This window comes from Herpailurus yagouaroundi, unplaced genomic scaffold, assembly GCF_014898765.1.
Source record: "Herpailurus yagouaroundi ecotype Mexico unplaced genomic scaffold, PumYag 187, whole genome shotgun sequence".
NCBI lineage: Eukaryota > Metazoa > Chordata > Mammalia > Carnivora > Felidae > Herpailurus > Herpailurus yagouaroundi.
The window spans coordinates 3393157-3419222 of NW_024412418.1; the positions used below are offsets into that span (position 1 = coordinate 3393157).

Sequence of the window (26066 nt, forward strand, 5' to 3'; positions counted from 1 at the left end):
ATGAAGTTTTCTTTGTAACTTCCCACCAGAGACCATTCACCCTGCCTTAACCAGACAAAATAACACAAGTCAGGGGGAGCTGGTTAGATCAGGATTTCTTTTTATTCCTTGTTGGTTTAAAATGGCTAATCAGAATAAAAAATAAAAGGGCCTCTGTCTAGAGGCTGGGGTCTCCCCTATTTAGAGGTTAGAACCCAGGTACCCCTACTACCCAGCACCATACTGAGGTGGGTGGAGGGGTAACCCCCAAGGGACAATCGGAGGGGCCTAGGCCTGCCGCTCCTTCTCTCTATCCCATTTTTGGCATGTGATGAAAAATATTGCTTTTTGGATTCATCTCTCCCGGCCTTGGATTGAAAAATAATGTTAACTGTGTGAGTTGGGGGAAGGCTCTGAGGGGACTAAAGGAGCCCACCCTAATCCCTCTCCCCCAAGAAGCGGGGGGGATTATCCAATATTGTTTCTGGAGTTCAGCCAAGCTTGTTTCCTGATCTCCCCACCACCACCAAAGTCATGGGGCTGTGACCCCTTTCCTGGGGAAACTAAGTGCCAGTGAGCCTAGAAAACCAACTCTCCTCTCCAAGTCCTTCCCTCCTCTGACCAAGACCCCAGACTCGCCTCTCCCCCAGGTGGCTTTCCTGATCACTACGCACCAACAACAGGGGGTGCTGTTTCCTTAGTGGGTAACTGGGACAAGAGAGGGAACCACTGGAAAAGGAAGACTTCGATGGATGTCCCCACTTCTTTCCTGCTGGTCTGAGGAATGGGAAGAGTACGATACCCCTCCTACATCTCCCTCCCTCACTTTCCCATCCCAGGATAGATATAGAATTTCTTTGATATTTATAATATATATATATGTATATATATATATATGTACACACACACCTGGTAACGCAGAGAGGAAAAAAATAGAATCCGTAACAATAATAAAAAAAATTATTTCTGGTTTAAAAATGATCTGGTTCCCTCCAGGGCGAGCAATTGCACAAATGTCCACTGAGTCTGGTCCAGGGGTTAAGGAAGGGAAGGTCTTAAAAGGTGAAGGGGATTGCTACCCCAGTCTCAGGGCCCCAACTCTCCAACTCCCCAACCCCACTGCATTTTATAAAACGCTCCTCATCCTCTTGGAATCGGTGGTTTAAAAAAATGTCCATGCAGGGGAGGGGAGCCCCTTGAGGAAAGGAAGGTGGCCACCTGGGGCCCTTTGGTGTAGGCGCAGAGGCGTGGGGCGGAAGGGAGGTGCTGAAGGCTCACACGGAAATCTCATAGGTGGTACCACCCACCCCTGACACCTTCTTGACTCCACCCCTTGTGGGGCTGCTGAGCGGAGGCTGGCCTGGGCCAGGGGAGGCAGAGCCTATACTCTTGGGCTGCCCGTTGGATTTGCTGTAGGCGGTCTTGAGCTGTACTTCATCTCTAGGAAGGAAAAAAGATAGGTGTCATCAGAACTGGGACACGAAACACAGAAAAGGGAGACTGGTTTAAAAATTACTAGAACAGGGGAGCCTGGGTTAAGGGCCCGACTCTTGATTTTTTTTAAGTTTATTTATTTATTTTGATGGGGGCAGGGGGCAGGGAGAGAGGGAGAGAGAGACTCCCAAGCAGGCTCCACACTGTCAGCACAGAGCCCGATGTGGGGCTCGAACCCAAGAGCCGTGAGATCATGACCTGAGCTGTAACCAAGAGTTGGATGCTTAACCCACTGAGCCACCTAGGCACCCCCTGACTCTTAATTTTGGCTCAGGTCATGATCTCACGGTTCATAGGCTCTAGGTCTGTGCTTAGGATTTTCTCTCCCTCTTCTTCCCCACTCGAGCTCTCTCTCTCTCTCTCTCTCTCTCTCTCTCTCTCAAAATGAATAAGCTTAAAAAAAAAGTTATGAAAACTGATGTGCTTTTCTACATGCATACTTTCTTACCCAAACGTTCCCACCTATTTTATTGCCCTGCTTAACACAAACCTGATGCCCTATCTCCCCTATTTATTCCTTCTCTCCAACAGCGGCTACCTGAAATACTTGCTCTCAGGCAAATAAATACATTTGGGGAAGACAGGATGAAGATAAAAGTATTGCTCTTTAGGCTTTTAACAGGAATAGCCCATGCAGGCAGCTGGAGAGTGAGCAAAATGAGCGATCTACAAGCAGGCGCCTCTGAGTCCACCTGCACTCAAGTGAAGTCATGACACCTTATGTAGGCCCCGAGGCGAACTTTAAAATCCACTGAGGGTCAGGAAGGACTCATACTTACTTGGGGGTCAGTAATGGCTGCAAGGCTACTTCCTCTGCCTCGGAGACACCAGGTGGGGCTTTTTGGCTGCTGTAAGACATAGATCGGCCCAGGTACGGGGCAGTTGGGCCTGGTTCAGGGGACCCTAGTCCCCGGCCCCTTAGCCCATCTGGCTTGCCAAAACGGGGGGCAGCTGGGCGTCCCAGTGGAGTCTTAACCAAGGGTGATCTCTTTGAATCATCTGAGGAGGAACTAGTACGAGGGGCATGGCCTGAGCCCGGCGTTGACTGAATGCCTGAGTCCCCCAAGCCTGGTTCTTCCTCACGGCCCGGGAGTGGGGGTGACTGGCGTAGCAGCTTCTCTCGTTCCTGGAGGGAGGCCACAATATGGCGCGACAGATTGTCGTACCGGACTGGAGAGGGCTCTCGGTGCGTTGGACCAGTTGGCACCAGACGTGGGTGCCTCTCGGCTTCCCGCTGCTGGGCCAGCCGGGCTGACAGGAAGGGAGAGGTGTAGCCTAAAGGTGGGTCTGGCTCAGGCCCTGCCTGCACGGACTCGAAATCAGGGCTGTCAGAAGGAGTGAGCAGGCTGTCATAGGACAGGCTTCCGTTGCGTGTCTGGTTGGCCAGGCTCTTATAGGAGGTGGAGGTTGTGCCCTCTGAACGAATGGACTGCAACTGGCCCAGCTCAAAGCCAGTGCCCTGGGCCGACTTGAGGCTGGAGGAGCGTGAGCCACTGGACAGTGGATCGAAGTGAAAGCTTTTGCCGAAGGTGGGAGAACGGAAGCTCTCTGGCTCCAAGCTGGGCTCCGAGCGGTAGCTGGGATGGCGGCTGCTCTCCGCAATCGAGGTTGGCTCCTTCAAGCTGTCCCCACGGCTCAACTGAGGGAGAAAATAAAGCGTGCTCTTAGTGCTCCTCCTCTTGTGACAGATCCTAGGCCCAAGAGCCTGTCAGAAACAGTATTTGTCATGTGCCGCCAGTATGCTCAGAACTTTTACACGCATCATCTTGTTCAACGCCTAAAGCACACCTATGAGTTGGAACAAGTATCTCATTTTAAGATGCAAAAAATGAGGGACACCTGGGTGGCTCAGGTGGTTAAACCTCCGACTCAATTTTGGCTCAGGTTGTGAGCCCAGGGTCATGGGATCGAGCCCCGGGTCATGGGATCGAGCCCGGGGTCGGGCTCGGCGCTGAGGGTGGAGCATGCCTAAAATTCCCTCTCCCTGGCTCACGCGCACTCTCTAAAATAAATAATTTTATTTCATTTATAAGTTATCTAAAATAAAACAACAAATATATGAAATAAGATACAGAAAACGAGGCTCAGAGAGGTCAGGTAACTTGCCCACAATGGGTGCTGAACTCAGATGCGGTCCTATCATCAGTGCTTTTATCTAGTCTGCTACGTTGCCCCCTCTTTGAAGGACACGCTGTCAAGGAGACTCAAGCCCATTAATGCCAACAATTGGTAAAATGTCTTCGGTTTCGTCCTTCCCTTCTCCGATATTCTTTTTCCCAGAACAGCTGACCTACATCAGAGCCTTACTTTTCACAGAGTACTGAGTACCTTGGCGCTGGAGGAATGAGGCATGGCGGCTGACGTACTGCTGCTACTGTAGCCCGGCCGGTACTTGTACATGGTGGGTGTGGGAGGGCTGTCCTTGCCCAAGAGGCTGCTATCTGTGGGAAAAAAGGCCCGGGGACACCGCTTTACAAGCCGTTCTCTTAACGTGGCCAGCGCTCCTTGAAGGACGGAGGGAGAACAAGGTACGAACAGATACACCCGGCAACAGAAAAGTCCCAGGAACGTGACTTTGCTGCAGCCGAGACTAAAGACTCATACCGGCCCAGAACCCAGAGAGACAGAATGCACCAAAGAGGTCTAGGAGGTTCTTTGGTCTATCTGAAGGCCGACAGTACCCCCGCCTCCCCCGCCCCCACCCAACGACAAAAGTTCAGTTCACTGCAAACAGCTAAGTGGCATCCCCTTTCTCCTGTCCTGGCTGTCCAAAGAAGCCGTCCGAGGCCCACCTGTTGGGTGTTCTCAGCCACCCAACTTTGGCTCCCCGCCCTTGGCTGCCCGTCTTCTCCACAGCATACAGTAACCTTCTCACGTCTGCCACTGCTCTTACCCTCATTAGTAGCCAGGCTGAGGTGTGTTCGTAGCCCCGTGTAACGGCTCAGGTCCGGCTTAGGAGGAGGTGGGGGTTCGGCATCTGCAGACTGGCTCTCCGTTATCTCCAAGCTTCCCTTAGACTGGATAAACGAGGGAAAATCAGATTTGGAGAACTGGGTGTAAGGGCAGCTCCAAGGATTAATTAAACCGGTACAAGAGGGGCGCCAGGGCGCCAATTATGTATTTCTAAACTGGGACTAGAAGACAAGGGACAAGAGCCATTTGGGGGATGACAACGGATAAAGAAAAGTCTTCAACAAGGTTTAATTCTGTCACTTATTTGTTCATTTCCACCAACTATTTGTTGAGCTCCCACCATCTAGAAGCTGCTACATTAAGTCCTATGAAGACATGGAAATGAATGGACTCAAATTCTACCGTCAGTGAACCCACAATCTAATGGAAAAAAGAAGATATGTACTTAACTAGTTCTTTAAAAGATTTTCTTTCATTTATTTATTTTAAGTAAACTCTCTACTCTCAGTGTGGGGCTCGAACTCAATACCCCAAGGACAAGAGTTGCATGCTCTACCAGCTGAGCCAGCCTGGCACCCCTGTACTTAAGTAATTTTTAGCACGAGTCAGAGAGTGATAAATACCGTTAAGAGTAATGTCAACCAAAATCAAGTTTCCATCTCTTTGCCATGCAAGTCCCCAAGTTACCTACTTTACTTCCCTAAATTCCTCACCTTGCTTCTCCTCAGCTCTCCCTGGATACCATTGTCCATGATCTTCACAGTTATCTGCCCATCTGACACTTCTGGTCGAAGGAAGGGAGGTCTGATAACAATCGTCTTCTCTTTCTTTGGTCTTCCCAAGTACCTGAGTGTCAAGAGCGAGACGGCTTTCATTCACTCATTCTAAAATATCTATTGGTTGCCTACCTTGTATTAAGCATTTTTACAAATACAAGCACGGTCTCACCAAGGCAGCAAAAAGCTTAGCACTGAACTGATTTCTTAGATGCCATGAAGAACTGCACCACAACTAGGCCTCTGGGCAGATACCTAGATCAAGCCTCTCTGCAATAAATCTCACCCTGAACTCTCAAAGGAGAGTAACCATAATACCTGAGGAATGTCAACTGAATTCAGAAGGTCCACTAAAGGATGCCCTTTCTCTCCCTTGTAGGCATTTCCCATTCTAAGAGAACCCTCCCTAACTGGCAGTCTCCCACCCACCCCCCCCCCCCAGACTAGAACAAGCCCAAAGACAAAAGCTTTGACCAAGAATGAACACTAGACCAGAGGGGTGGGTGTACCTGGGTGCTGGGGAACTGCAGAGCACACGGCTGACGTTGTTACAGCAGCCATTGGTGAAGGGATTCACACCTCCTCGGAATTTACCCGTAACCTAGAAGGAGCAAAAAAGGGCCCTATCAGTCAGATGATGGGACCTTGATCCCCAAAGGCCAAAACAAATCAATTACTGTGCACCCACCATTTGGGAGATAATAAATGAGTAAAACACAGTCCTGCCGTCAAGAAGCTTCTACTTGTCATGGCTAAGAATGGGGACTCCAGAATCAGGGTCTTCAGTTCAAATCCTACATCTACTTCGTGGTAGCTACTTGACCGTAGGCCCAGTGTTCTCATGTGAAATGGGGATACACAGATAATATACACGTAAGCAAGTAAGGTCACTGCTATTACGTGCACGGAAATAAGTGTTTTCCTTTAAGCAGCTCTAGAAGCTTTCTGAGCACTGGCCTAGGTCTATTACTGTTTCCATCAGCTCAGAATTCAAACTGTCCAGTATATGAGTGAGCATTCTGCAAATGGTTGTTAACTGAGAATGGCTCTGTGCTCATGCCTGCATAAGGAGCGTGGACACTGCATCACAGAAAGTACCCATCAAGCAGCCATCTACGGAAGCACTCCACTCCGCTCCTACTGGAGGGCTAAGACTCCCGCGTCCAGCTCTACAGAGGTTTCCCAGCCCTTCTCCCCGTACCTGCTCATTGGTTGTGCGTCCCCTGGCCACCAGCACCACATGAAATCCCGTGAGGCCAGCTACAGGGATGAAGAATAAGCCAGCCACACACATCACTGCCATTCTAAAGCCAAAGAATCAAGGAGAACAGAGCGGCAACAGCCATGTGACCTTTGACCCGCGCCACCACAGCACTCAGCTTTCCTCCTCCTCCCCCCCTCCCCAGCCCGAAACCCATAGGCCTTGAAGGATACGTGACAGCCGTGCGGACCCCTGAGAGTTCCTCCATGTGGTAGAGGACGTAAAGGAGGCCAAAGCCAAACACACCCATAATGTGTGCTGTCAGGGAAAGGAGGAAGAGGAAGAAATAACGGTAGTTCCGGCGACCAATACAGTTGTTCACCCAGGGGCAGTGATGATCAAATTCCTAGGGGCAAAAAGAGAAAGACTGAGAAGCGTCCTTGGACCATAGCCCTAAATCGCTTCTGTCAACAGCAGGAACAAATGTCAGAACTGAAGTTTTACTTTCAGTAATACGTGATCAAGTTCACCGTTCAGCTGCAAAATTAACAACAGGCTCATGCAGTTTATCTTGCTCTATCAAGCTGTAAGGAAGACCTCCCAGAAGCTGATCAAAGTTTATCCAATGTGACCAAAGAACTCCAAAAGGGATGAATATCAGAGGCTTTGCAAAAACATCAAGATTCACGAGAAGAGAGGCCTGGAAGGAAAATCTGGCAGACCACTGCTTCCAGCTAAGTAAAAACTGATTGGAAAAAAAGGGTTTAAAAATAAAAGACGAGGGCTGCAGCAGTTCAAGCAGGAAGAGAAATATAGCTGTAAAGTCTGAATTCAACGGACTGCATGATGTAGTAGATGCAAGAAGTAACACAAAGCCAGGACCAATAACCAAAAAGATGAGTCAAGGGACAGAAGGCTAGGGCTATGAATCCTGGTGTCGGGAAAGCCCATTCCCATTTGGGGTCTCTCCTATAACAGACAAATAGTTATGCTTTCTACCTCTCGGGCGGACAGCCTTTTTTTTTTTTTTTTTTTTTTTTTTAATGTTAATTCATCTTTTGAGAGAAAGAGAGAGAAAAACAGAACACAAGTTGGGGAGGGGCAGAGTGTGAGGGAGACACAGAACCCGAAGCAGGCTCTGGGCTCTGAGCTGTCGGCACAGAGCCTGACACAGGGCTGGAACTCACCAACCACAAGATCATGACCTGAGCTACAGTCGGACCCTTAACCAACTGAGCCACCCAGGCGCCCCTCGCGTGTACATCACTGGTAACACTTTTTGACAGAGCTTCCATACGGCCCAGACCGTTAGCCAGGGCTGTATTTCATCCATGGCCCAGAATCCAGAGGATTCAATTCTTCTTCCAAGGGCGGGAAGAAGAGAACTCAGAGGAGGCACCAGGCCGACCCCACTCAGGGTGCTTACCTCCACACAATTGTCACAGACACTGCAGTGGGAACAGCGGGGAGGACGGTAGAAACGGCAAGTGGCGCACCATTTCATGCGCACTTGGATGCCCTTAATCTCCACCGTTTTGTAAAGGGGAGCTCGGAAGTCATCTTCCTTGTCTTCATCCTCCTCAGCTGCAAGAGAGGAATAATCAATTAAAAAACAACGGTGCCGGGGCGCCTGGGTGGCGCAGTCGGTTGAGCGTCCGACTTCAGCCAGGTCACGATCTCGCGGTCCGTGAGTTCGAGCCCCGCGTCAGGCTCTGGGCTGATGGCTCAGAGCCTGGAGCCTGTTTCCGATTCTGTGTCTCCCTCTCTCTCTGCCCCTCCCCCGTTCATGCTCTGTCTCTCTCTGTCCCAAAAATAAATAAATAAAAAACGTTGAAAAAAAAAAAAATTTTAAAAAAAAAAATAAAATAAAAAATAAAAAACAACGGTGCCAGGACTGGACTCGGCACGAGGGATGCAGTGATATGTAAGTATGGCCTCTGCCTTCAAGGAATTCGGTCTAATGGGTAAGAGAGAACAGGAACTAGTAACTAAAACCGTGAGATCAGCTCTGTACCCAACGCAACGGGAACACGGTGGGAAATGAGGTTCGGGAGAATATGACTCAGAGGTAGCTCTGACATGGGTATGCTGACACTTGGTTTACATACTATGAATTACATTTTTGAGGAAATAATTTACATATCAAAGCACATACACAAAGAGTCGGCATAATAGTTCAACATCTATACGTGAAAACTACAGCAATCCAAGAGAGGAACTAACAGCAAGCTTTCCACGCACAAACCCCTTCCCCAAAAGAGCTTCCCCTATTCTATTAATCTCCTGTATATTTCAGTATTGTTTGCTGGCTCAAGACACTCTCCTTACCTGAATGCCCTTTCAATTTTCAACTATCAGAAACTCATGATCCTACTTCAAAACTGAAAGTACATTATTTGCCTTCTCATCTGCTGTGTACAATTTTTATTTTTTATTATTAATCTAGAAAAAATACATGTGGGAAGGAAACATTAAATAAACGAAGGAGCAGGGATTAAAAATTAAGTTTCCAACTTTTACTGATCTGGGGAAGTGTTTACAATACAGATAGGTAAAAAAATGCAAGGTAAAGAACTGTACAAACAAAAAGATCGTTTTGAAAACAGACACAAAAACACATACACGTTTGCTACAGATAAGTGGTACATATAAATGTTATATACATAAATCCTCAAAACACTGAAGGGAAATATAAATAGTAGTTATCTTTGGGCTGTGTAATTACAGGTCATATATTTCTTTTTTACACTTTCTGCATAATAAATACTCACTACTTATTAAGGTCTTTTAGAAAAAGTTTCCTCTTGGGGTGCTTGGGTGGCTCAGTCGGTTAAGTATCCGACTTTGGCTCAGGTCATGATCTCACAGTTCGTGAGTTCGAGCCCTGCATCAGGCTCTGTGCTGACAGCTCAGAGGTTGGAGCCTGCTTCGGAGCCAGTGTCTCCCTCTCTCTGCCCCTCCCCTGCTTGCTGCCCCCCCTCTCTAAAAAATAAACAAACATTAAAAAAACAGATAAAAAATAAAACAAGCTTCCTTTTAAATTTTTTTTTTTCAACGTTTATTTATTTTTGGGACAGAGAGAGACAGAGCATGAACGGGGGAGGGGCAGAGAGAGAGGGAGACACAGAATCGGAAACAGGCTCCAGGCTCTGAGCCATCAGCCCAGAGCCCGACGCGGGGCTCAAACTCCCGGACCGTGAGATCGTGACCTGGCTGAAGTCGGACGCTTAACCTAACCGACTGCGCCACCCAGGCGCCCCAACAAGCTTCCTTTTAAAGGAAAAAAATTAAAATGCTACTTATTTTGAAATTTCTGATCTTTCCACACCCATCATCTATCAGAAACAAGCGCTTTCTCTTCTTAAAACACCACACAGTTCTTTAGTTACTCTTAGACCTTAGCACACAGTACAGGACATTTATTCATATAAACGTCATCCCTATTTGTCCTTCCACACTGAGCTATTTGAAAGCAAGAACCTTTAAAAAAAAAAAAAAAGTCATCCCAAATGACCACGATAATGCCTTCCATATTAGATCAATAAATATTTAATATATGAACATTAAAGGCTCATTAAAACAGTCCTCTTTGGCTTTAGGGACTCCAAGTTCCTTCGGTTCAACTAATCTTTGAGACAGGAGTCACAAAGCACAGCGACACAGGCTTTGTGAGTGCAATGATCTCAGGAAAACCTCATCTCTCACTCTTAAAAGCTAACTTCACGTTTAACAGAAAAACTGGTTATCAGCAACAACCCTTATCGACTTCTAACTCTAATGACGGTTCCTGACTCTCACCTCCTCTCCCAGAACAGCCTGCTTCTTCTGTAAGCACAACCCTTCCAACGTGCGCAGGAAAGCACACCCTCACTCTGGAAGGCCTCTCTTCCACCATCTCCCTCGCCTCTCTGGTTCCACCTCCTCACATGACCAGAGTGCTTCCATCTTCTCTAGCACACAAAAAAGAAAAAGGCCAAAAGCCTCTCCCTCTTTCGTAAGACATCCATCTTCTGCCTTCTCTAACTTCTTGAAAGAGTAATCCTAACATTACTGCTTCCTCACTGCCCATTCACTGCCTTCCAAACCATGGCAGTTTGGTTTATTATTTACCTGTATTTTTCCCACACACATACATACCTAAACACACTATGACAACTATTCTCGTCAAGATCACAAATTCCAACGGGCAGTTCTGAGTTTTTCATACTGGATCGAATTTCTGATACTGTGAACCATCATGAACTTCGTGAACCTTTCTTATTAGTTCCCACTCTGTGCAGTTTCTTCTCCTACTAACCTTCTTACTCAGTCCCTCTTCAGTGGCTCCTCCTCCTCCTCTGCTCATTAAAATGTCAATGCTGGTCAGATCTGACCTTGGTTCTTTCCCTACCTTGTACTTTCTCTAGACAACCTTACTCCCGTTGCTTCAAACACCACATGGCTGAAGCCTATGAGACCCAGGTCTCTGACCAAACTGCCAGCTGGCTGACTGTACCTGAATGACCCATAACTATCTCAAGTTCAACATGTCTAATGGGCTGTCTTCCTTCCAAACCTGTTCAACATTCCTGTAACTCATATCTTTTATATGATTTTATAAAAATCAGCATCCAACTATCTCCCAAGTTAGGAACCTTGGGACGACCCTAGACAATTCCTTCACTCTCCTACTCTCCCCCAATAAGCAAACGGTCATGAAGAACTCTGTTGAGTCTACTGAAAAAAAGTCTATAAATCCAGCCTCAAATTCAAGTTCTCATCTAGTTTACATTATTGCAATTGCCTCCCAAAAGGTATCTGTACATTTTTATAAGACTTATTTTTGTAAAACAAAATCTGATCCCATGATTCCTCCAGTTAAAGACCTCTTGCTGTCCAAAGGAAGAAACAGCATCCATTAATTTAGCACACCAAAGTCTTTCACCATTTGGCTCTTGGTTTACCTCCTACACCGTCTGGCCCCACTGTGCACTCTGTCTGCTACCCCACTAAGCATGGCATTCGTGGCTCCTGCTGCTTCCTCAGCCGAGAACACACTCCCCTGCCATCCTCCGCGTGAAGTCTTTCCTGCCTCCTCCTCGCAGCATTTCCCCAATTTATTTGGGCAGCTCTAAATGCTCCCTTTTCTGTGCTCTCCCAGAACCCTGCCTATGCCCCCACCAGTTTACCCCATACTGTGATAACCGTCTAATCCACTGTAGATTATCATTGTGCCTACGGATAATGCCCAGCCCACGTGCTTGAAATGAATTTCTGATGAATGAGTAACTGAAAATCAAAGAGTTGACCCAAAGTGAATCACATGACTAGAAGTCAGGACATCTATTCCAGAGGACCCCAACCCGCTTTTCGCCTTAGACTACAGAAGTATCCCAAACCCCTAGGAGTCCTAAGGCCCGGGACCAAACGTGTATGTCAAAAATCACTAATTTTCAAAGGTAGTGAGGAGGTTCCAGGAGGAGAGAGAGATCTTACCTCGAGGGAAAATCCCTGGGTCCATGAAGGTGGCCATGCTGAAGTTGGCCAGCACAAAGAGAAAAACAATGGCATTGTAGATGGGCACTGCAGGTGACACGTAGAGGCTGAGTCCTGGACAGCTGTACGGAAAATAAAGAAAATGAGGGGATGCTCCACCACTCTGGACACCAATCATGCAGCCCCACAGCTAGAAATCTTGCGTGTGCCACCTCTACGGTCTCAAATTATCTTTATCCTTCTCAACAAGTACGTCTAGTTTCCCACAGAAACACTCATTGTAGATCAAGGTACAAGACTCAGAATCTCTCCTACTGTAATCCCTTGTACTGAGGCCTGTGTTCTTCAGATTCATTCCTCCCTGGTGAATCTTTCCATGTTTCAGAACCTGTCCTCACCTCCTTTTAGCCAGGCACAAGAGCTGGGACCAAGTATGTAACTGACACCAGCCACATTCCCTTCTCGAGCAGCCTCAGGCTGCTGGATCTCAGCCATGCCCCACTGACCTGCACATTGGCACAAAGCATGGGATGCCACCTGCCTCTCTGGCTCCCCTTCCCTCTTCCCAGCTGGCTTTGAACCACTCTCAACTGCCTAAAGTTTCTTCCCTGCATCAGATATTCCTGAGAGTTTTATTCAACTAAAAGCTAGTTCTCAAGGGAGGCAGGGGGACCACACACAGAAAAGACTAGCTACCAAGACACAGAACTAGACCTCTTGAGGCCTATAAATGAAGTAGAAGAGTGGCAGGGCCGGGGGTGGGGGAGAGCAGGTATCAGACCAAATCAGCCCTGAATTCTATAGGAAAAAGAAACTAGCCAAACATATCCAATATTCCAAGGGTCCAAACCAAAAGATATGCTTTAGGTTAACTTTTCTTTGACAGAAGACAAGAAGAAAAGGGTGCCCTAGTCCAGGGTTACGCGCCATTTCTGTGAGGACAGGAGTCTGAGTAGGAACGCCATAAGACCTCTTCCTTTCTCTGGGAGCTGGAAGTTTCAGAACATCTGATGCGCTGGTTGTTTTGTCAGTACTATCAAGTGCCCTCTCTCCTATCTCAGCTCAGGAAGAACTTCCCCTTACAAGACAGTGGCTAAGTACCCTAATCTGCTTTGTGGCTGAGAACTTAATCTCCAGAATGAGGACAGCATCTGTCCTTGTCCCCTTTATCTAGACCAGCCAGAAGGAAAAGGGAGAGTTCACTGAAAGAAAGGAAGAAGGGGCCAGGAGAACAAGACAGCAAATTGAGTCGGGAGAATTAATCCACAGCAGCCCTGGATTCTGACAGAGGAGCTCTATCTCCATCAAATCAAAATGCACAGCCCTGAACAAATCAGGACAATTTTCAGGAATTGAGCTCTCCAATCAGATATAAACTAATAAGAGCCAAAACTGATGGTCACAAAGCATCTCACAAGTCTTGACCACCTCCAACTATTTATTCAAATTCCATTTAGCCATTCATTAAAACCAAAAAATGTAAGTCAATGTTTATTGCGTGCTAGGCTTTTTACATAGTAAATATTAATTAACTCTTTGCTTCTCTTGGCGGGTCAGCACATAACTGGGAAACAAAATAACGAAGCAAGGCGCAGGCCCTGATTTCAAGGGAAAACAGACCCTCCGTCACAGCTCTCGTCTTACTCCAGCCACGTCTCCCACGGAAGCCTCGTCCTGTGGCAGTTCTCTGGCTCAGAAAAGATGTCCCCGTACTCTGGCAGGGTTTGGGGTGAATACAAGCAAGAAGAGGCCTTACACAGCCCCACCCAAAGCCTGACCTCCTAGGCTCCTTAGGAGGGAGGGAGAGAAACTGAAAACCAGTCATCCAGGTCAGAGCCCCTCCCTAGCACTTAGCTGTCGCTTCGATTTCCGCCAGGGGAAGAGGAGAAGGGGTGACTCACTGGACTCCTACAGCCTGGGAAGATAATTAGAAGGGGAAAAAGAAATGGAATCCTTAGAACACAGAGGTGCCCATGATTTAAAAGTCTCATTCCTAGAATGGACAACTGTAGCCACTGTGGCCTCTTGAGCTTCCGACAAACTACAGGTTCCTCAATCCCTGAGGGAAACTAAGGTGAAGGAGGAGGAGATGTCAGCCCCTCCAAGGCCCAGATGGCCGTCTTTCTGACCCCATTCCTTCTTCAGTTTCTCCATTTCCAAGTGAAGAAAATCACCCAGTTTTTCTTGGGTGTGCTGCCAACCACCACCCCTGGATAGTGGACGTCACCCCTGCGACCTTCTTTTTCCCCTCCAAAGACTTTAAGAGTAACCTCTACAGCCAACATGGGGCTCAAATGCACACCCCCAAGATCGAGAGTCGCCTGCTGTACCGACTGAGCACGCCAGGCGCCCCACTCCTGCAACTTCGTATCAACTCTTCCCGGCTGAAGTGTGTAACCCCAGAATCCAGTTCTGGTATCTGTTGCCAAAATAAAGCCCACCCCCACAGGAGCAGCATCTAGAAATGATGCAAGTAAGTCAACTTCACAGGCAGCACCTGCCCCTAGATCGAAATCCAACCCACTGCTTCCAACCTTCACACTCTAGCTGAGGGAACACCCCACCAAGGAGAGGCGTGAAGGAACAGAGTCCGTTCCTGCCACATCCCATACTCTGCTTGGCTCGTGGAGAGGTTTGCAGTTGCTATAGTACTTTGCCAGATTCCTAGGTGACCACTCCAAATGGCCTGTCTGAATCTGTTGCCTTCGATGGAAGGAAGGGAGGGAATGAGCTGAGGAGGAGCTGTTGGGGCTGGTCCTCAGCCTATGGCAATAATCACAGGGCTCCAAAGCCTAGGGAGTGGCCGTAGCCCAGAAGGCTGGCTGACTCACTGATGAGACTCCCAGACCTATACCAACCCAGGAAGAACAGGTTCTTCTGCCCACCCATTCAGTACTCCTGTTTTCAGGGAGAGTGGGTTTCATTACCTACACTCCCCGGGGCACCTGGCTGGCTCAGAGGGAAAAGCATGCGACTCTTGATCTCAGGGTCGAGAGTTCGAGTCCTGCACTGAGCATGGAGATTACTTTAAAAAATAAATAAAATTAAAAACAAAAAACCCCACACTTCTGAAAATCTGTTTCCAAGCCCTCTCTAACACTTCCCTGTTATAAAAAATGGTTAAGCTGCTGGTAAGAAAAAAGTAGGAGTCAAGGAGCTTTGGCTCCTAATCCCATCTCAATCAATGCTTTGCTATGTAGCCTTAGGTAATCTGCGAACTCCAATCGTGTTACTTCAGCTACATAATAGATATGAGAATGAAGGAGACATATCTGAAAAGATCCTGGAATTCTTTTCTAAACCAGCTGTCTTAATATTGAGCATTCACTGGATAGAAGGCATCCCCCCACACCAAAAAAAACCCCCACATGATTAACAAACACCCTCATCATCAATTATCATTCCAGCCCCACCTTCATCCTTAATTCCACTTCCCCTCTGTGAGGTACTAGAAATTCAAGAACACTTAAAACAGAGGCGCTAAGCTCCTGAAGCATAGGTCTATGCATTCCACCGATGCCTGGCACACAGTCTATGGCTACTGCTCCTTGTTGATGAGGCAAGGCTGAAACGAATATTCCACTTCCCGCCTCTGGGGATCCTCAAGATTCCAGGAGAAAACAACTTCTCCCCTTCTAGGTAGGTAAGTTTCTCTTAACACACTTGATTTGCGGTGTCTTTACGCACACTTTCAAGCAGCCGAGAGCAAGATGTAGGACTTGGGCACTTATTCCTGGATGTGAAAACAACGTGGGAAGTAAAAGGAACATCCACTGCTCAATTAATGCCCTAAATCACGAGGCTACTCCCACTCAAATCAGGTGCTAGCACCTCTGCAGTCAAGAAAAAAAGGACCAGAGGGAGAGGCACTGAGGTTACCCAACGCCGTGGATAAAAGAGTTGGGAGGGGCTAGAGGCAGGAGCTGAACAGCAGAAAGCACTCTCATGGATGGGACACACCGGAAAGACCATCATGGATTTCCGGACAACCCTGACTTTTTTTCCTTCCCGCAGAGGACCCCCTGCAGCAGAGATCTTACCCCTACGCCCTCCCTCCAACTTGAGAAGTAGACACACAAAGAGACACTAGCTGACTTAACTCACAGCTCAAGGAGATTTTAGGAGAGGCAATTCAGTGGTTTATTTCAAACCTTATTGCCAGGAGTCCTAAGAAAGACTCAGGGATCCCCGAAAGAGGCAAAGAGGAGACACCAAGCGGCTGGGCCTCTCCACACCAGCCTCACTTGAAGCAGAGCAGCCCCCCTCTCGTGTCTTACGCACTGGGCTTCCACAGAAGATCTCACTGGATAAAGGGTCATGGTGCTTAAATAAACTCCTCAAGGTCAACTTCTTCATTACACAAAGAATAGCTCCACAACAGTGAACAGACTTTACCAAAATTAGTCTCCTGACCCCCAAAACAGTGCTGATTCCTCTTACCTGGCACTGCCCCCCACCCTTGCCAATCACGAAAGGGGACTTAAACTAAGATAGATGAGGATCCAGACCCATTACCTTAAACACAGCATCTAGGACCTAACTGGGAGGAAGAGGGTTCCTTCATCAGACCCTCTCCTTCTCAGACAGCGAAAGAGGAAAAGAATGAAAACAGAATCCTCAATAACTCTCCCTCTCAGTTTTGGTACAGGGCAAACTGAGCGAATGGGAAGGAAGGGTTAGGGTTCTGAAGGGAAGGCCTCAACTGTTCTACTCAAGCTTTTCCAGGGCACAAGGTCACCCTTTGATGACCAAGCCCAGCCAATAATTTCTGCTCACAGCTTTCCCTACCTGACAGAGAAAGACGGAGGGTAAATTGTTCCTAATGAGTTCCTAAGGCTACATGCCTGCACTAATTATGTCGGCCGACTGAGAGGGACTCTCCCTCCCACTTCAGGTTCTCTAGGCCCCAAAGTCATCCCCTCTTGGGACTCAGACTGATGTAAGAACAGACAGTTACAGGCTAGTGAAGAGAACAGGAGGAGGACAGAGCAGTTACAGAATTAGGGTCCCAAATAGGAGCTGGTTCAAAGAGAGCCTTTCCCTGGGACGCCTGGTTGGCTCAGTTGGAGGAGCGCTTGACTCCTGATCTCGCGGTTTTGTGAGCTCAAGCCCCACGTTAGGTGTAGAGACTACTTAAAAATAAAAATTTTAAAAACAAAAACGAGTCTTCCTCTGGTCTATCTGAAACCAGAAATTCTTTTTTAGGTTGTAAATAGTTTCAAACAGGGAGGTTCTCCAAAGAATTGAACCTTAAAAGAGACAGAATCCACGGGGGAACAATTTTTGAGAACAGCAGCAGCTCAGCCCAGACCTACACCTACAGAGGAACCGCTACGGTCAGATGGAAAGGAAAAGATGATAATTTCACAGGAACCAAGAGGTAGGTGATAAAGAGAAATAGGGTGTTTGTCTCCATGGGGAAGAAACGAGCCCAGAAACTGGTCCTGAGGAAACTGCCAAGGGAGACTCCAGCTAGGACAAGGCTCTTCTTCGAACTCTGGATTGGAGGCAGTCATTCCAAAGTCCATACTGTCCAGTGCTCGCTTCGGCAGCACATATACCAAAGTCCATACTGTCCAAAATTCTTTTTCCTGGGGCTGAGACACCATGGAATTAGGAGGGCCCCTACTTCCAGGCACCAAGGAATGAGAAAGTAGGTTAAATAGCTTCAACTATCAGTTGAGAAAATGCCTACGTCAGGACAACTCTTTGTGGTGAAACTGGTAGAACCAGCCAAGCACTTTAATGGCTCCAGATTAACAAAATAAGAATGGGGCTTCTGCCTGCCCTATCTCAGGAATAGGTGGGTTAGAAGAAAGAAACCGCTCCGTGAGTCCCTTCAATTTCTTAGCTGCCCCAAGGCTGTGCCTTTTGAAGGAAAACAGACCCTCCCGAATTAAGCAGGCCTAAAGGTGTCAACCTGGTCTTATAATCTATCCCTCCTGACACAGCACCGCAACTGCCACAAGGATATACACATCCCTTGGTTAAAATGCTGATTCAAGGGGAGCCCGGCTGGCTCAGTCAGCAGAGCAGGAGACTCTTGATCTTAAGGTTCTGAGTTCCAGCCCCATGTTGGATGTAGAGATTATGTCAAAATTTTAAAATCTTAAAAAAAAAATGCTGATTCTACTTGCTGGCCTTAATAGCAGAAACCAAAACAAGTCATACTGAAGACTCACACCTCCTTCTGGATAATCAATGCACGAAGGACAGAACACTGGGGGTGCCTGGGTGGCTCAGTCGGTTCAGCATCTGACTCCTGGTCAGGAGATGCTGCTCAGGAGATCAAGCCCCGCATCGGGCTCTGTGCTGACAGCATGGAGCCTGCTTCGGAATTTTTCTCCCTCTCTTTCTGCCCCTCCCTGGCTCACACACATTCTCTCTCTCAAAAGGAATAAACTTAAAAAAAAAAAAAAAGGACAGAATACTGAACATGTTGAATTTAAGCAAGAGAGACAAACTATGAGAGGTAAAGTCAGAGAAGAGTAGGGCTGCTTTAGATCCTTGAGGGACTCAACAGGCATGCTCAGGCTGGAGAGCTGAGGGCCAAAGAATCCTCCAGCCTCCAGAGAACAGGTGAAAGTTGGAAGATGCTCATACCTCAGATAAGAGATTCATTTTTTTTCCCCGTTTAAGACTCAACAGAAAAACATCACTGCTTTACTGACTCTACTAGCCAAGCAACACAAATCTTTTAGAATTCCTTTTGGCATCTGAAGCTCAACTTGGGGCAGGAGGTGGGGGGGGTGGTCTTCCTCCCCTCCTCGAATTTAATAACAGTTCTAGGTTTCTCCGCATAATAGTAACTGCTCCCCTCTCCCCCCACCGCCAGCAATTCCTGCTTCATTTTTCCTTTAATGAGTCGAAACTGCTTTTATTCCCTATCCCGTCGAACCATCTCCTTCCTCTTGCCAGCAACCTCACACTGCTCTCAACAACACCTCACAATTAGGTCTGAGCCTCAATCTCGGCAAAGTGAACTCCCCAGAAAATCTAGCATGCTCTGATTGTTCCAAGAGCTACAGCTAGAACACTAACTCAGTGACTCAACAGTTTAAGGCTCGGAAGCCGGGTACACGTTAATTTATAAACAGGTAACAGCAAAGAGGCTGGCCAGGTGGGTAACAGCTAAAATACAGGATGAGGGAAGATCAATCAGTCTCCTCCAGTGACCGGCAGATGAACAAAGTCTGAATACCCTAAGCAGGAAACCTTTCGATGCCAACGGCTCTTCCTAATAGGACCAGGGAATGCAAGAATTACTGCCATCCCCTCAGCAGGGAGGGATGTGAAGGCAGCCCGCCAGGGCTCTTCCTAAATAAAGCCTGCCCTTTCCCAGTGGCCTTCGCTTCTCCAGGCGTCGGCTCTTAAGAGTACAGAGAAAACCATCTGAGTAACACAAAAAGCCCAGCTGTCTCATTGGTATATCTTCTAAATCAATCCTGCAATTCTCCAGTATGCTCAGCTCCAGAGAGCCCGGGGAAAAGCCATTACTCTGTGAAAAACCTCTCATCTAGTCTGGTTCTTTCTCTCACAGAACTGATTGCTTGAGCTGCTTCAAGCCTCTCTGGTGGTTTCCTCCTACTTCCTTCCTAGTTCACGATCATCTCGTGATGGAGCTGGATAGGAAAACACAAAGACATCTGTGATTCCAAAGGAAGGGAAGCAATGAAAGGTAGGGGATTCAGAAGAGTACAATTCATACATAGCAAGGCTGACAGGACAGGCTTTTTCGCACTCGTCTCCCCAGGTCTCTGAGGTTTGTTTTCACCACTATTGGACACCAAGCCGCCCAGGCCTGGCAAGTAACTGGCAAAACTCCAGAGAAACCGCACCCCCCCCCACCTCCCACGGAATGCCCTCCCAGATACCACCACTGGGGGAGAACTCACGTAAAGGCAAAGAAGAGGGTCGTAGCTCCCACTAAGAAGATGGCGGCTGCGGAGACTGGAACATACTTGCTGGGCTTGAATCTCTTTCCAGACTCTGCGGGCATGTTGGAGCTCTGATGGGAGGTCTGCCCTGCCGCATAGCCCAGGCCCACACAGCGGCAGAACAGACAAGAAAATGGGATGAGGGAAGCAGCGGACAACGAGAGCACAGAAGGAAACCAGGGGAAACCGAAATTGTGAAAGTATCACCCTTCCCCCTCCCAAATAAAACCAAAGGTCAAAAGATCTCAAATGAAGGAAAGCACATGGGAGGGGGAAAGGTGATTCGAAATGATGAATAACCACCTCCCCAGAACAAGGCAGAAGGAGAGATTAAGAAACACAACTCGTACAGTCTACAAAGAGGGGACAAACAGCAGGCTGTACACATGCAAATGGTTGCGGGTGGAGAACATGGGCCACCAGACAGATCGAGGAACAGCTCATGGATGGAGGCAAGTCTTCCAAGGGCAAGAAGGGGAGACTGTCAGGAGGGCAGAACACCTGGGGCAAGGCAAAAGTCTTCTGAGGAGACACTATAGCACCTCCAGGACTACCACACTCCACAAGATGTGAGGTGCCCCTCAGAGAGATGCGCCCTGTGTTTCTATTTTAATCCAAAAGGGAACCTGAGGCCCCTTCCAGTTCTGAGGAGAAGCGGTTTTCACTACGGTCCTCGTCCCTTTTAGGCAGTTTCCTCAATGCCACCACTCCCACACCTTGACTTCAGGGTCTGTAGTCCAGCAATGGTGGTTTAATTTTATTTATTTTCTCTTGATGGCTAAAGCTGGGCAGCAGCTGTTACAAGGTTGAGTCGCAAATCCTTTTCTTCAAAGGGGGAGGGAAAACAGAGAGAGAGAGAGAGAGAGAGAGCGCGCATGCAAGCGAGCTTGTCGGTCTTCAATCTCTTCTTGTCATTCCCAAGCCCCCTAAGGGCTCCGTTTCCTATCAAGTTCATGCAAAACTAAGGAGAAATGTAAAATCCCTGAAGCCATGTTCTTCCCAACAAGCAAAATAAGATGAAGAAATCAATTCCACTCAACGATAGTTTTAAAAGGGTACTGTGGATGATGAAACCAAAGTTCCAAAGAAGTCCCTGTTTCCAGGTTAGTCAATGTCTCTGATCTTTCTTCTTCAGTCTTGGGCTTTCTAGATGCAGAATTCAACTGGGTTACAGTGATTCACCTGGGGGGGAAAAAAATACCTTTATCAGATAAATTCTTTCAGGGAATTTCTTGAAAACATCATGACTAAACCCCACAGGCTACTCTGTTTAAAAAGTGCCTTTTATGGCATACATTTCACTTATGTGCAGGTGGGAAAGGACCCTGAATTGAGAGAACAACGGATTCACAATCTTTACTTCTTCTCAGTGCTGTTCATATTGGAAAGAAGAACATGGCTTCACTGGCCTAAGGTCATCAAAGAACTAGCTCTTATAAGGGGTGCGTCTCACCTGACACCAACGGGCAGTAACAAATATCAAGAATATCAAAATCTAAAAACATACAAGGGCACCGCGGTGAAGGGCAGTCCTAGAAAAGAGACTTCTCTTTGGAAAAAGAGAGTATTTATTGCAACAATGAAAAAAGAAGAAAGTAACCTCAAAATTAGGACGGTATGTCTCATTTCCTTTCTGTGTAGGTCTCTGTCTCTTATCTCTCTATGCTTTTTAGTTATAACCCTGAAGAGGCAGATGCTGAGTTTTTGGTCTGCTGGAATAACCCATGAAAGGACCTGGGTGAGAAATGTCCTTGAACTGAGAGGTGAGCCACTCTCTAGGAGATTCCGAGTCAACCATAGGGGCTGGTCCTGTTCTTGCCAATTCAACACCTTATTCCTACACTGGCCTATCAGAAGTTCAACTGCGCTCCACATTCCCCATATGATTAAGAGTAACAATTATTTCTGTTGACGGTAGTACCCAAATAACACCAGCACTTTGGATTTTATAGGATGCTTTTCATCTAGTGATCTCAAAGCACTTAACTCACATTATCTGGTGACACAGTCCCTTACCCCACTCCATAAAATTGAAGGCTAGAGAATGCCTGAGGCCATTCTACTTAATCGCTTGAACAGTCAAGTTAAGAACCAGAGTTCACATGCCCCTTTGCCAAACCAAAGCCTTTCTACCACTTTCTCATCCACTACACTACTTGCCCAGTGATTACATTTTGGAATCTGAAGACCAAAAATTTTACTTAAGTTAGAATTTAAAAATAAAAGTTCAGGAGTGCCTGGATGGCTTAGTTGGTTAGGCATCTGACTCGTGATCTTAGCCCAGGTCTTTATCTCAAGGTAGTGAGTTCAAGCCCTGTGTGGAGCCTACTTTAAAATAACTAACTAAATAAATAAATAAATAGGTAAAAAATAAAAGTTTATTTGACCGAAGCAGTCTGCTATTTCCCTTAATACCAAAGGCAGAGATTCAAATGTCAGAAGATTCAGACAGCAAAATACAAATGTGCCCTGGAATTTACCGCTTCCTCTCTTACCTGTGGTATGGAAGGCAAAGGCACCTTCCTTCAAGATTCACTGTCTCTTTCCTTAAAAAAACAGAGTTTTACAGGGCCAAACAGCAATATTAGAATACAGTGAACACTTAGAGACTATAAGAAATTGTTTAAGGCCTAAAAAAGATAAATCCCCTCTAGCTCTTGATTTTATGATTATTTAACACTGAGTTTCTATAGGACTGAAAGCCCAACCGTCTCAATTTAGACCTGAGTAACTTTGTAAACACTGAGAAGCAAATTCTTGGTTTGTGGGCAGTACTATTAAACTTACCCCTCAAAAGCCCAAAGATGTACAGAAGGCAGAAAGCTGCATTGCTTAAATTTTACCCAAAGTAACAGCATTTAGACACCTTACGTTATTTCAGATTGTATTTTCTGACAAGAAAAAAGTCACATGGGCTCATATTGCCACAGCAATACAGGGTCACAGGGTCATAAAAGGCCATGCAATTTGGGGAGTACCGTGACGGGAAACAAAAGAGATCAGCATCTGAAATCTTTAGGGCACATATGTGAGAAGGGAGAAGACAAAAACTGAACAATTTACTCGGCATAATAAACACACACCAAGTCTTAACAGAAGAATGTGCTACAGGCAGTAGGGATGAGACTGCAAGGTGAGTGTGGTTCATCACAGCCAGCAGTCTGGATCCACACCAGCATGAGAAAGGTGTACAAGAATGTGTATGACACATGCAGACACAGAGTAATCTACCAAATGGAAATATGTATATGTAAAACAAACTATAGACGGCTCGCTATAAAGGCTTAACACAAGTGGGTACCTCCTTAAAGGGGGCGAATGGGTATGGGCAGTATTACCATAACACAAGTATTATTTGTCGAAATAAAGTAATGTTAACAGAGCAATATAGTAAATCTGAACACAAAGCAACCAAGGTATCATGGAATAATCCACATGTCAAGATGTTGGCTGGAGTCAAGCATTAAGTTTAATACTGGTGTTACTACATAGGAGGTATGTATGTATGGCAATACAATTCCTGTAAGCATCAGGCGGATTTTTAAAAATGTGTGATTATGAGCATTCTGAAGAGATTTGATGGAGTACAGAGGGATACTGGGACAAAAGGACAGGGATGCTAATATAAGATCAACCTAGACAAAATGGTACTAACCAGGAAGTGAAAAATCCAACGCAAATAAAAGGACCAGAATGCAACACATATCCGATCCTACACCTCCTTCCATAACTTTTAAATCACTTTCTTACTTCTCGTTAAAGTGTTTTCATTTGGCCAAGTGGGTAAAACACTTTCCACCCCTTTGTCCCACAAAGAGAGACCTATAGGTAAAATATTGGCCAACACATTCGAGCTCCACTAGCAAAAAGTACAAAGTACTAAAAGCACGGAGCACCCAGCTGGTGGGGGTAGGGGGAGAAAGCGGACGGATGCGAGAGAACAGGTAACAGGATGAGGCTTGAGCCAAAATAAGTATCAGCAGAGGAAGGCAAGAGACCTGAAATGCAGGGAGGCAAAAGGGGAACAGCACCCAGTCGCCACCCTGGAGCTGGAGACGGAGAATCACCATACGGGGCAGAGCTGGCTGAGACCGAGAAGACGGAATCCGCGGCCGCAGGGCCCACCGAGGCTGCGGGAGACGGCAGAGCCCGGGGGCGCAGGACCGGGGGCGGAAGGGGCGGCGGCCGGGCGCCAGGCGCGCAGGGACCAGGGTCCCGGGCCAGGACCGGGCGGCCGGGCACTAACCCGTCCAGAGCCCCGGCGGCCGCGTATCCCCGGCCTCTACTCGTCGTCCGTTTCCGGGGCCCACGGGTCCCGCCGCAGTTGGATGACCCGGCCCGGAGCAGGAATGGGGCCTCAAACCACCTCCCCCCTTTCTCGGTCCCCCTTCCCTAGAGGTCACTCTCCCCTCCCACCTCCCTGGCCCGGCACTTCCGGTTCCGCAGGGGCCGGTGTCCCCGGTACTCACCCCCGGCGCGGTTCCCGTCACCGCCGCCGTCGTTGTCGCCGCCGCCTCCCGGCAGTGCCGTCCGGCCTCTGAGAGGCCGCGCGCGGCCCCCGCACGCTCCACGCCCGCCCTGCTACGCGCGCTCCCGCTCGGCGACGCTCGTCTTCGAGCCGGCGCGCGGCCGTTGCCCTCAGTGCCGGGTCTCGAGCCCTCCCAGCGTTCCCATTGGCTCCCCGTCCCGGGCGCGCGCGACGTCTCGCGCGGGGCACGTTTCTCTCATTCATGCGGCTCGCGCCGCCGCGCCCGCCCCCGCTCACTCTCCCATTCACCCATAGCCCCCACCCCCACTCCGCTCCAGGGCGTGCGCGCGAACCCGGCGACCGCGGCGACCTCGCGGCCTAATTGGCTGCAGGAGCACGGCGCCGTACACACGCGAGAGAACGAGCGCGCGCGCGCAGGGCCGTCGGGTTCCGCAGACGACTGGGAGAGGAGGAGTGGCGTACTGCGGAGTCGGAAATGGGGAAATGTCCGGGAAAGTCTTTTTCCTGCTTCCCATAGGCTAGCCCCACAGTATCCAGGAAGAAATCCTTGGAAGTAAAAATAATTATATGTGTGTGCTGGAAATACTCAAAAGCAAGGACCTAGCCTCTCTCATTCTCTAGAACCCCTCCAAGGAAGTGTGGTACGACCCAGACAGGCTTCCTGTGTAACCAATCGCCAGTCGGCCCCGCGGTCCTCGCCTTTCAGCCCCTTCGTGCATTGGCTAACCCCTTGGAGACGAAATAGCTCCCACCCAGCCAACCACCTCCATTTTTTTTTTTTTTTTTTTTTGGATGGCGAAAACTTTATTTAAAGCAATCTTAACGGAGGAGTCCTCGGTCGAGCGAGCTCCCTAGTGCCAGCAGAATCCCGGGATAATGGAATGGTCTGGATGGGGCTCGCGCACGGTGGGGGCTCCTGGACTAGAAGAGTCGTGTGGGGCGAAGCTCCTGCCCGAGGCCCCGGAGGAAGAGGAAGGAGAGGGGCGCCAGTCTTGCAGCGTCCGTGGTGCCGACGATGGCAGGAGGCGCAGGGAGCGAGCGCCTTGTGAGGCGGTGGCAGCCCCCCTGAGTGCCAGAGGGCTCTGGGCTTCATTTCCTTACTTTCTCACTGCGGCACAGGGGATGGGCGCCCGCTTCCCTAACTTTGCCCAGTCCGGGAATGCAGGCTGGAGGACGGATGTCAGCCCTAGCGAGCTGCTGGCCGGCCGCGAAGATCACAGTACCACACTTTGCCCTAATTAGCCCTACACAGCTGTGAACCCAAGAGGAAGGCCAGGTGTTGTTCTCTCCTCATTTAGCTCAAGGCCATTTCTCTTTTGAAAGCAGCTCTGGCTATTACATAACCAAAGTGTTCCAGCAGCCACTTCTCTGAAATCAAGGTTCTTCACCTGTAAAGTGTGATTCTAAATCCTGCGGTGTGTCCTCGGGTTTGGTGTCAAATGTTTCTGGTTTAACTGTGGTCTGATACTTTAGTACTAGGCAGCAAGATAAAGGACAAAGGTTTTCTGGGATCTAGTCTAGCTCCTCTGACATGGCGTATAAAATCAGGCTCTAGTTCATTCTTTAAAAAAAAAAAAAAAATTAACGTTCATTTATTTTTGAAGGGGAGAGAGACAGAGTACGAGCGGGGAAGGGGCAGAGAGAGAGGGAGACACAAAATCTGAAGCAGGCTCCAGGCTCTGAGCTGTCAGAACAGAGCCCCATGCAGGGCTGGAACTCATGAGCCCGGAGATCATGACCTGAGCAGAGGTCAGATGCTTAGCGGACTGAGCCACCCAGGCGCCCCAATTCATCCCAATTCA

The 26066-nt window shown here is 48.1% G+C and overlaps 1 protein-coding gene across 1 annotated transcript; it reads right to left on the minus strand.

Moving 5' to 3' along the window:
* Window positions 1-78: 78 nt before the first annotated feature.
* Window positions 79-24494, minus strand: ZDHHC5 (zDHHC palmitoyltransferase 5). The gene is made up of 12 exons (XM_040495091.1): window positions 24245-24494; window positions 19734-20957; window positions 11839-11960; window positions 7790-7947; window positions 6597-6769; window positions 6364-6466; window positions 5672-5763; window positions 5100-5232; window positions 4367-4490; window positions 3802-3914; window positions 2253-3112; window positions 79-1419 (listed from the first exon to the last, which is right to left on the minus strand). The coding sequence occupies exons 2-12, from the start codon at window positions 19835-19837 to the stop codon at window positions 1254-1256; spliced, it is 2148 nt and encodes a 715-aa protein (XP_040351025.1). The 5' UTR covers window positions 19838-20957; window positions 24245-24494; the 3' UTR covers window positions 79-1253.
* Window positions 24495-26066: the final 1572 nt, after the last annotated feature.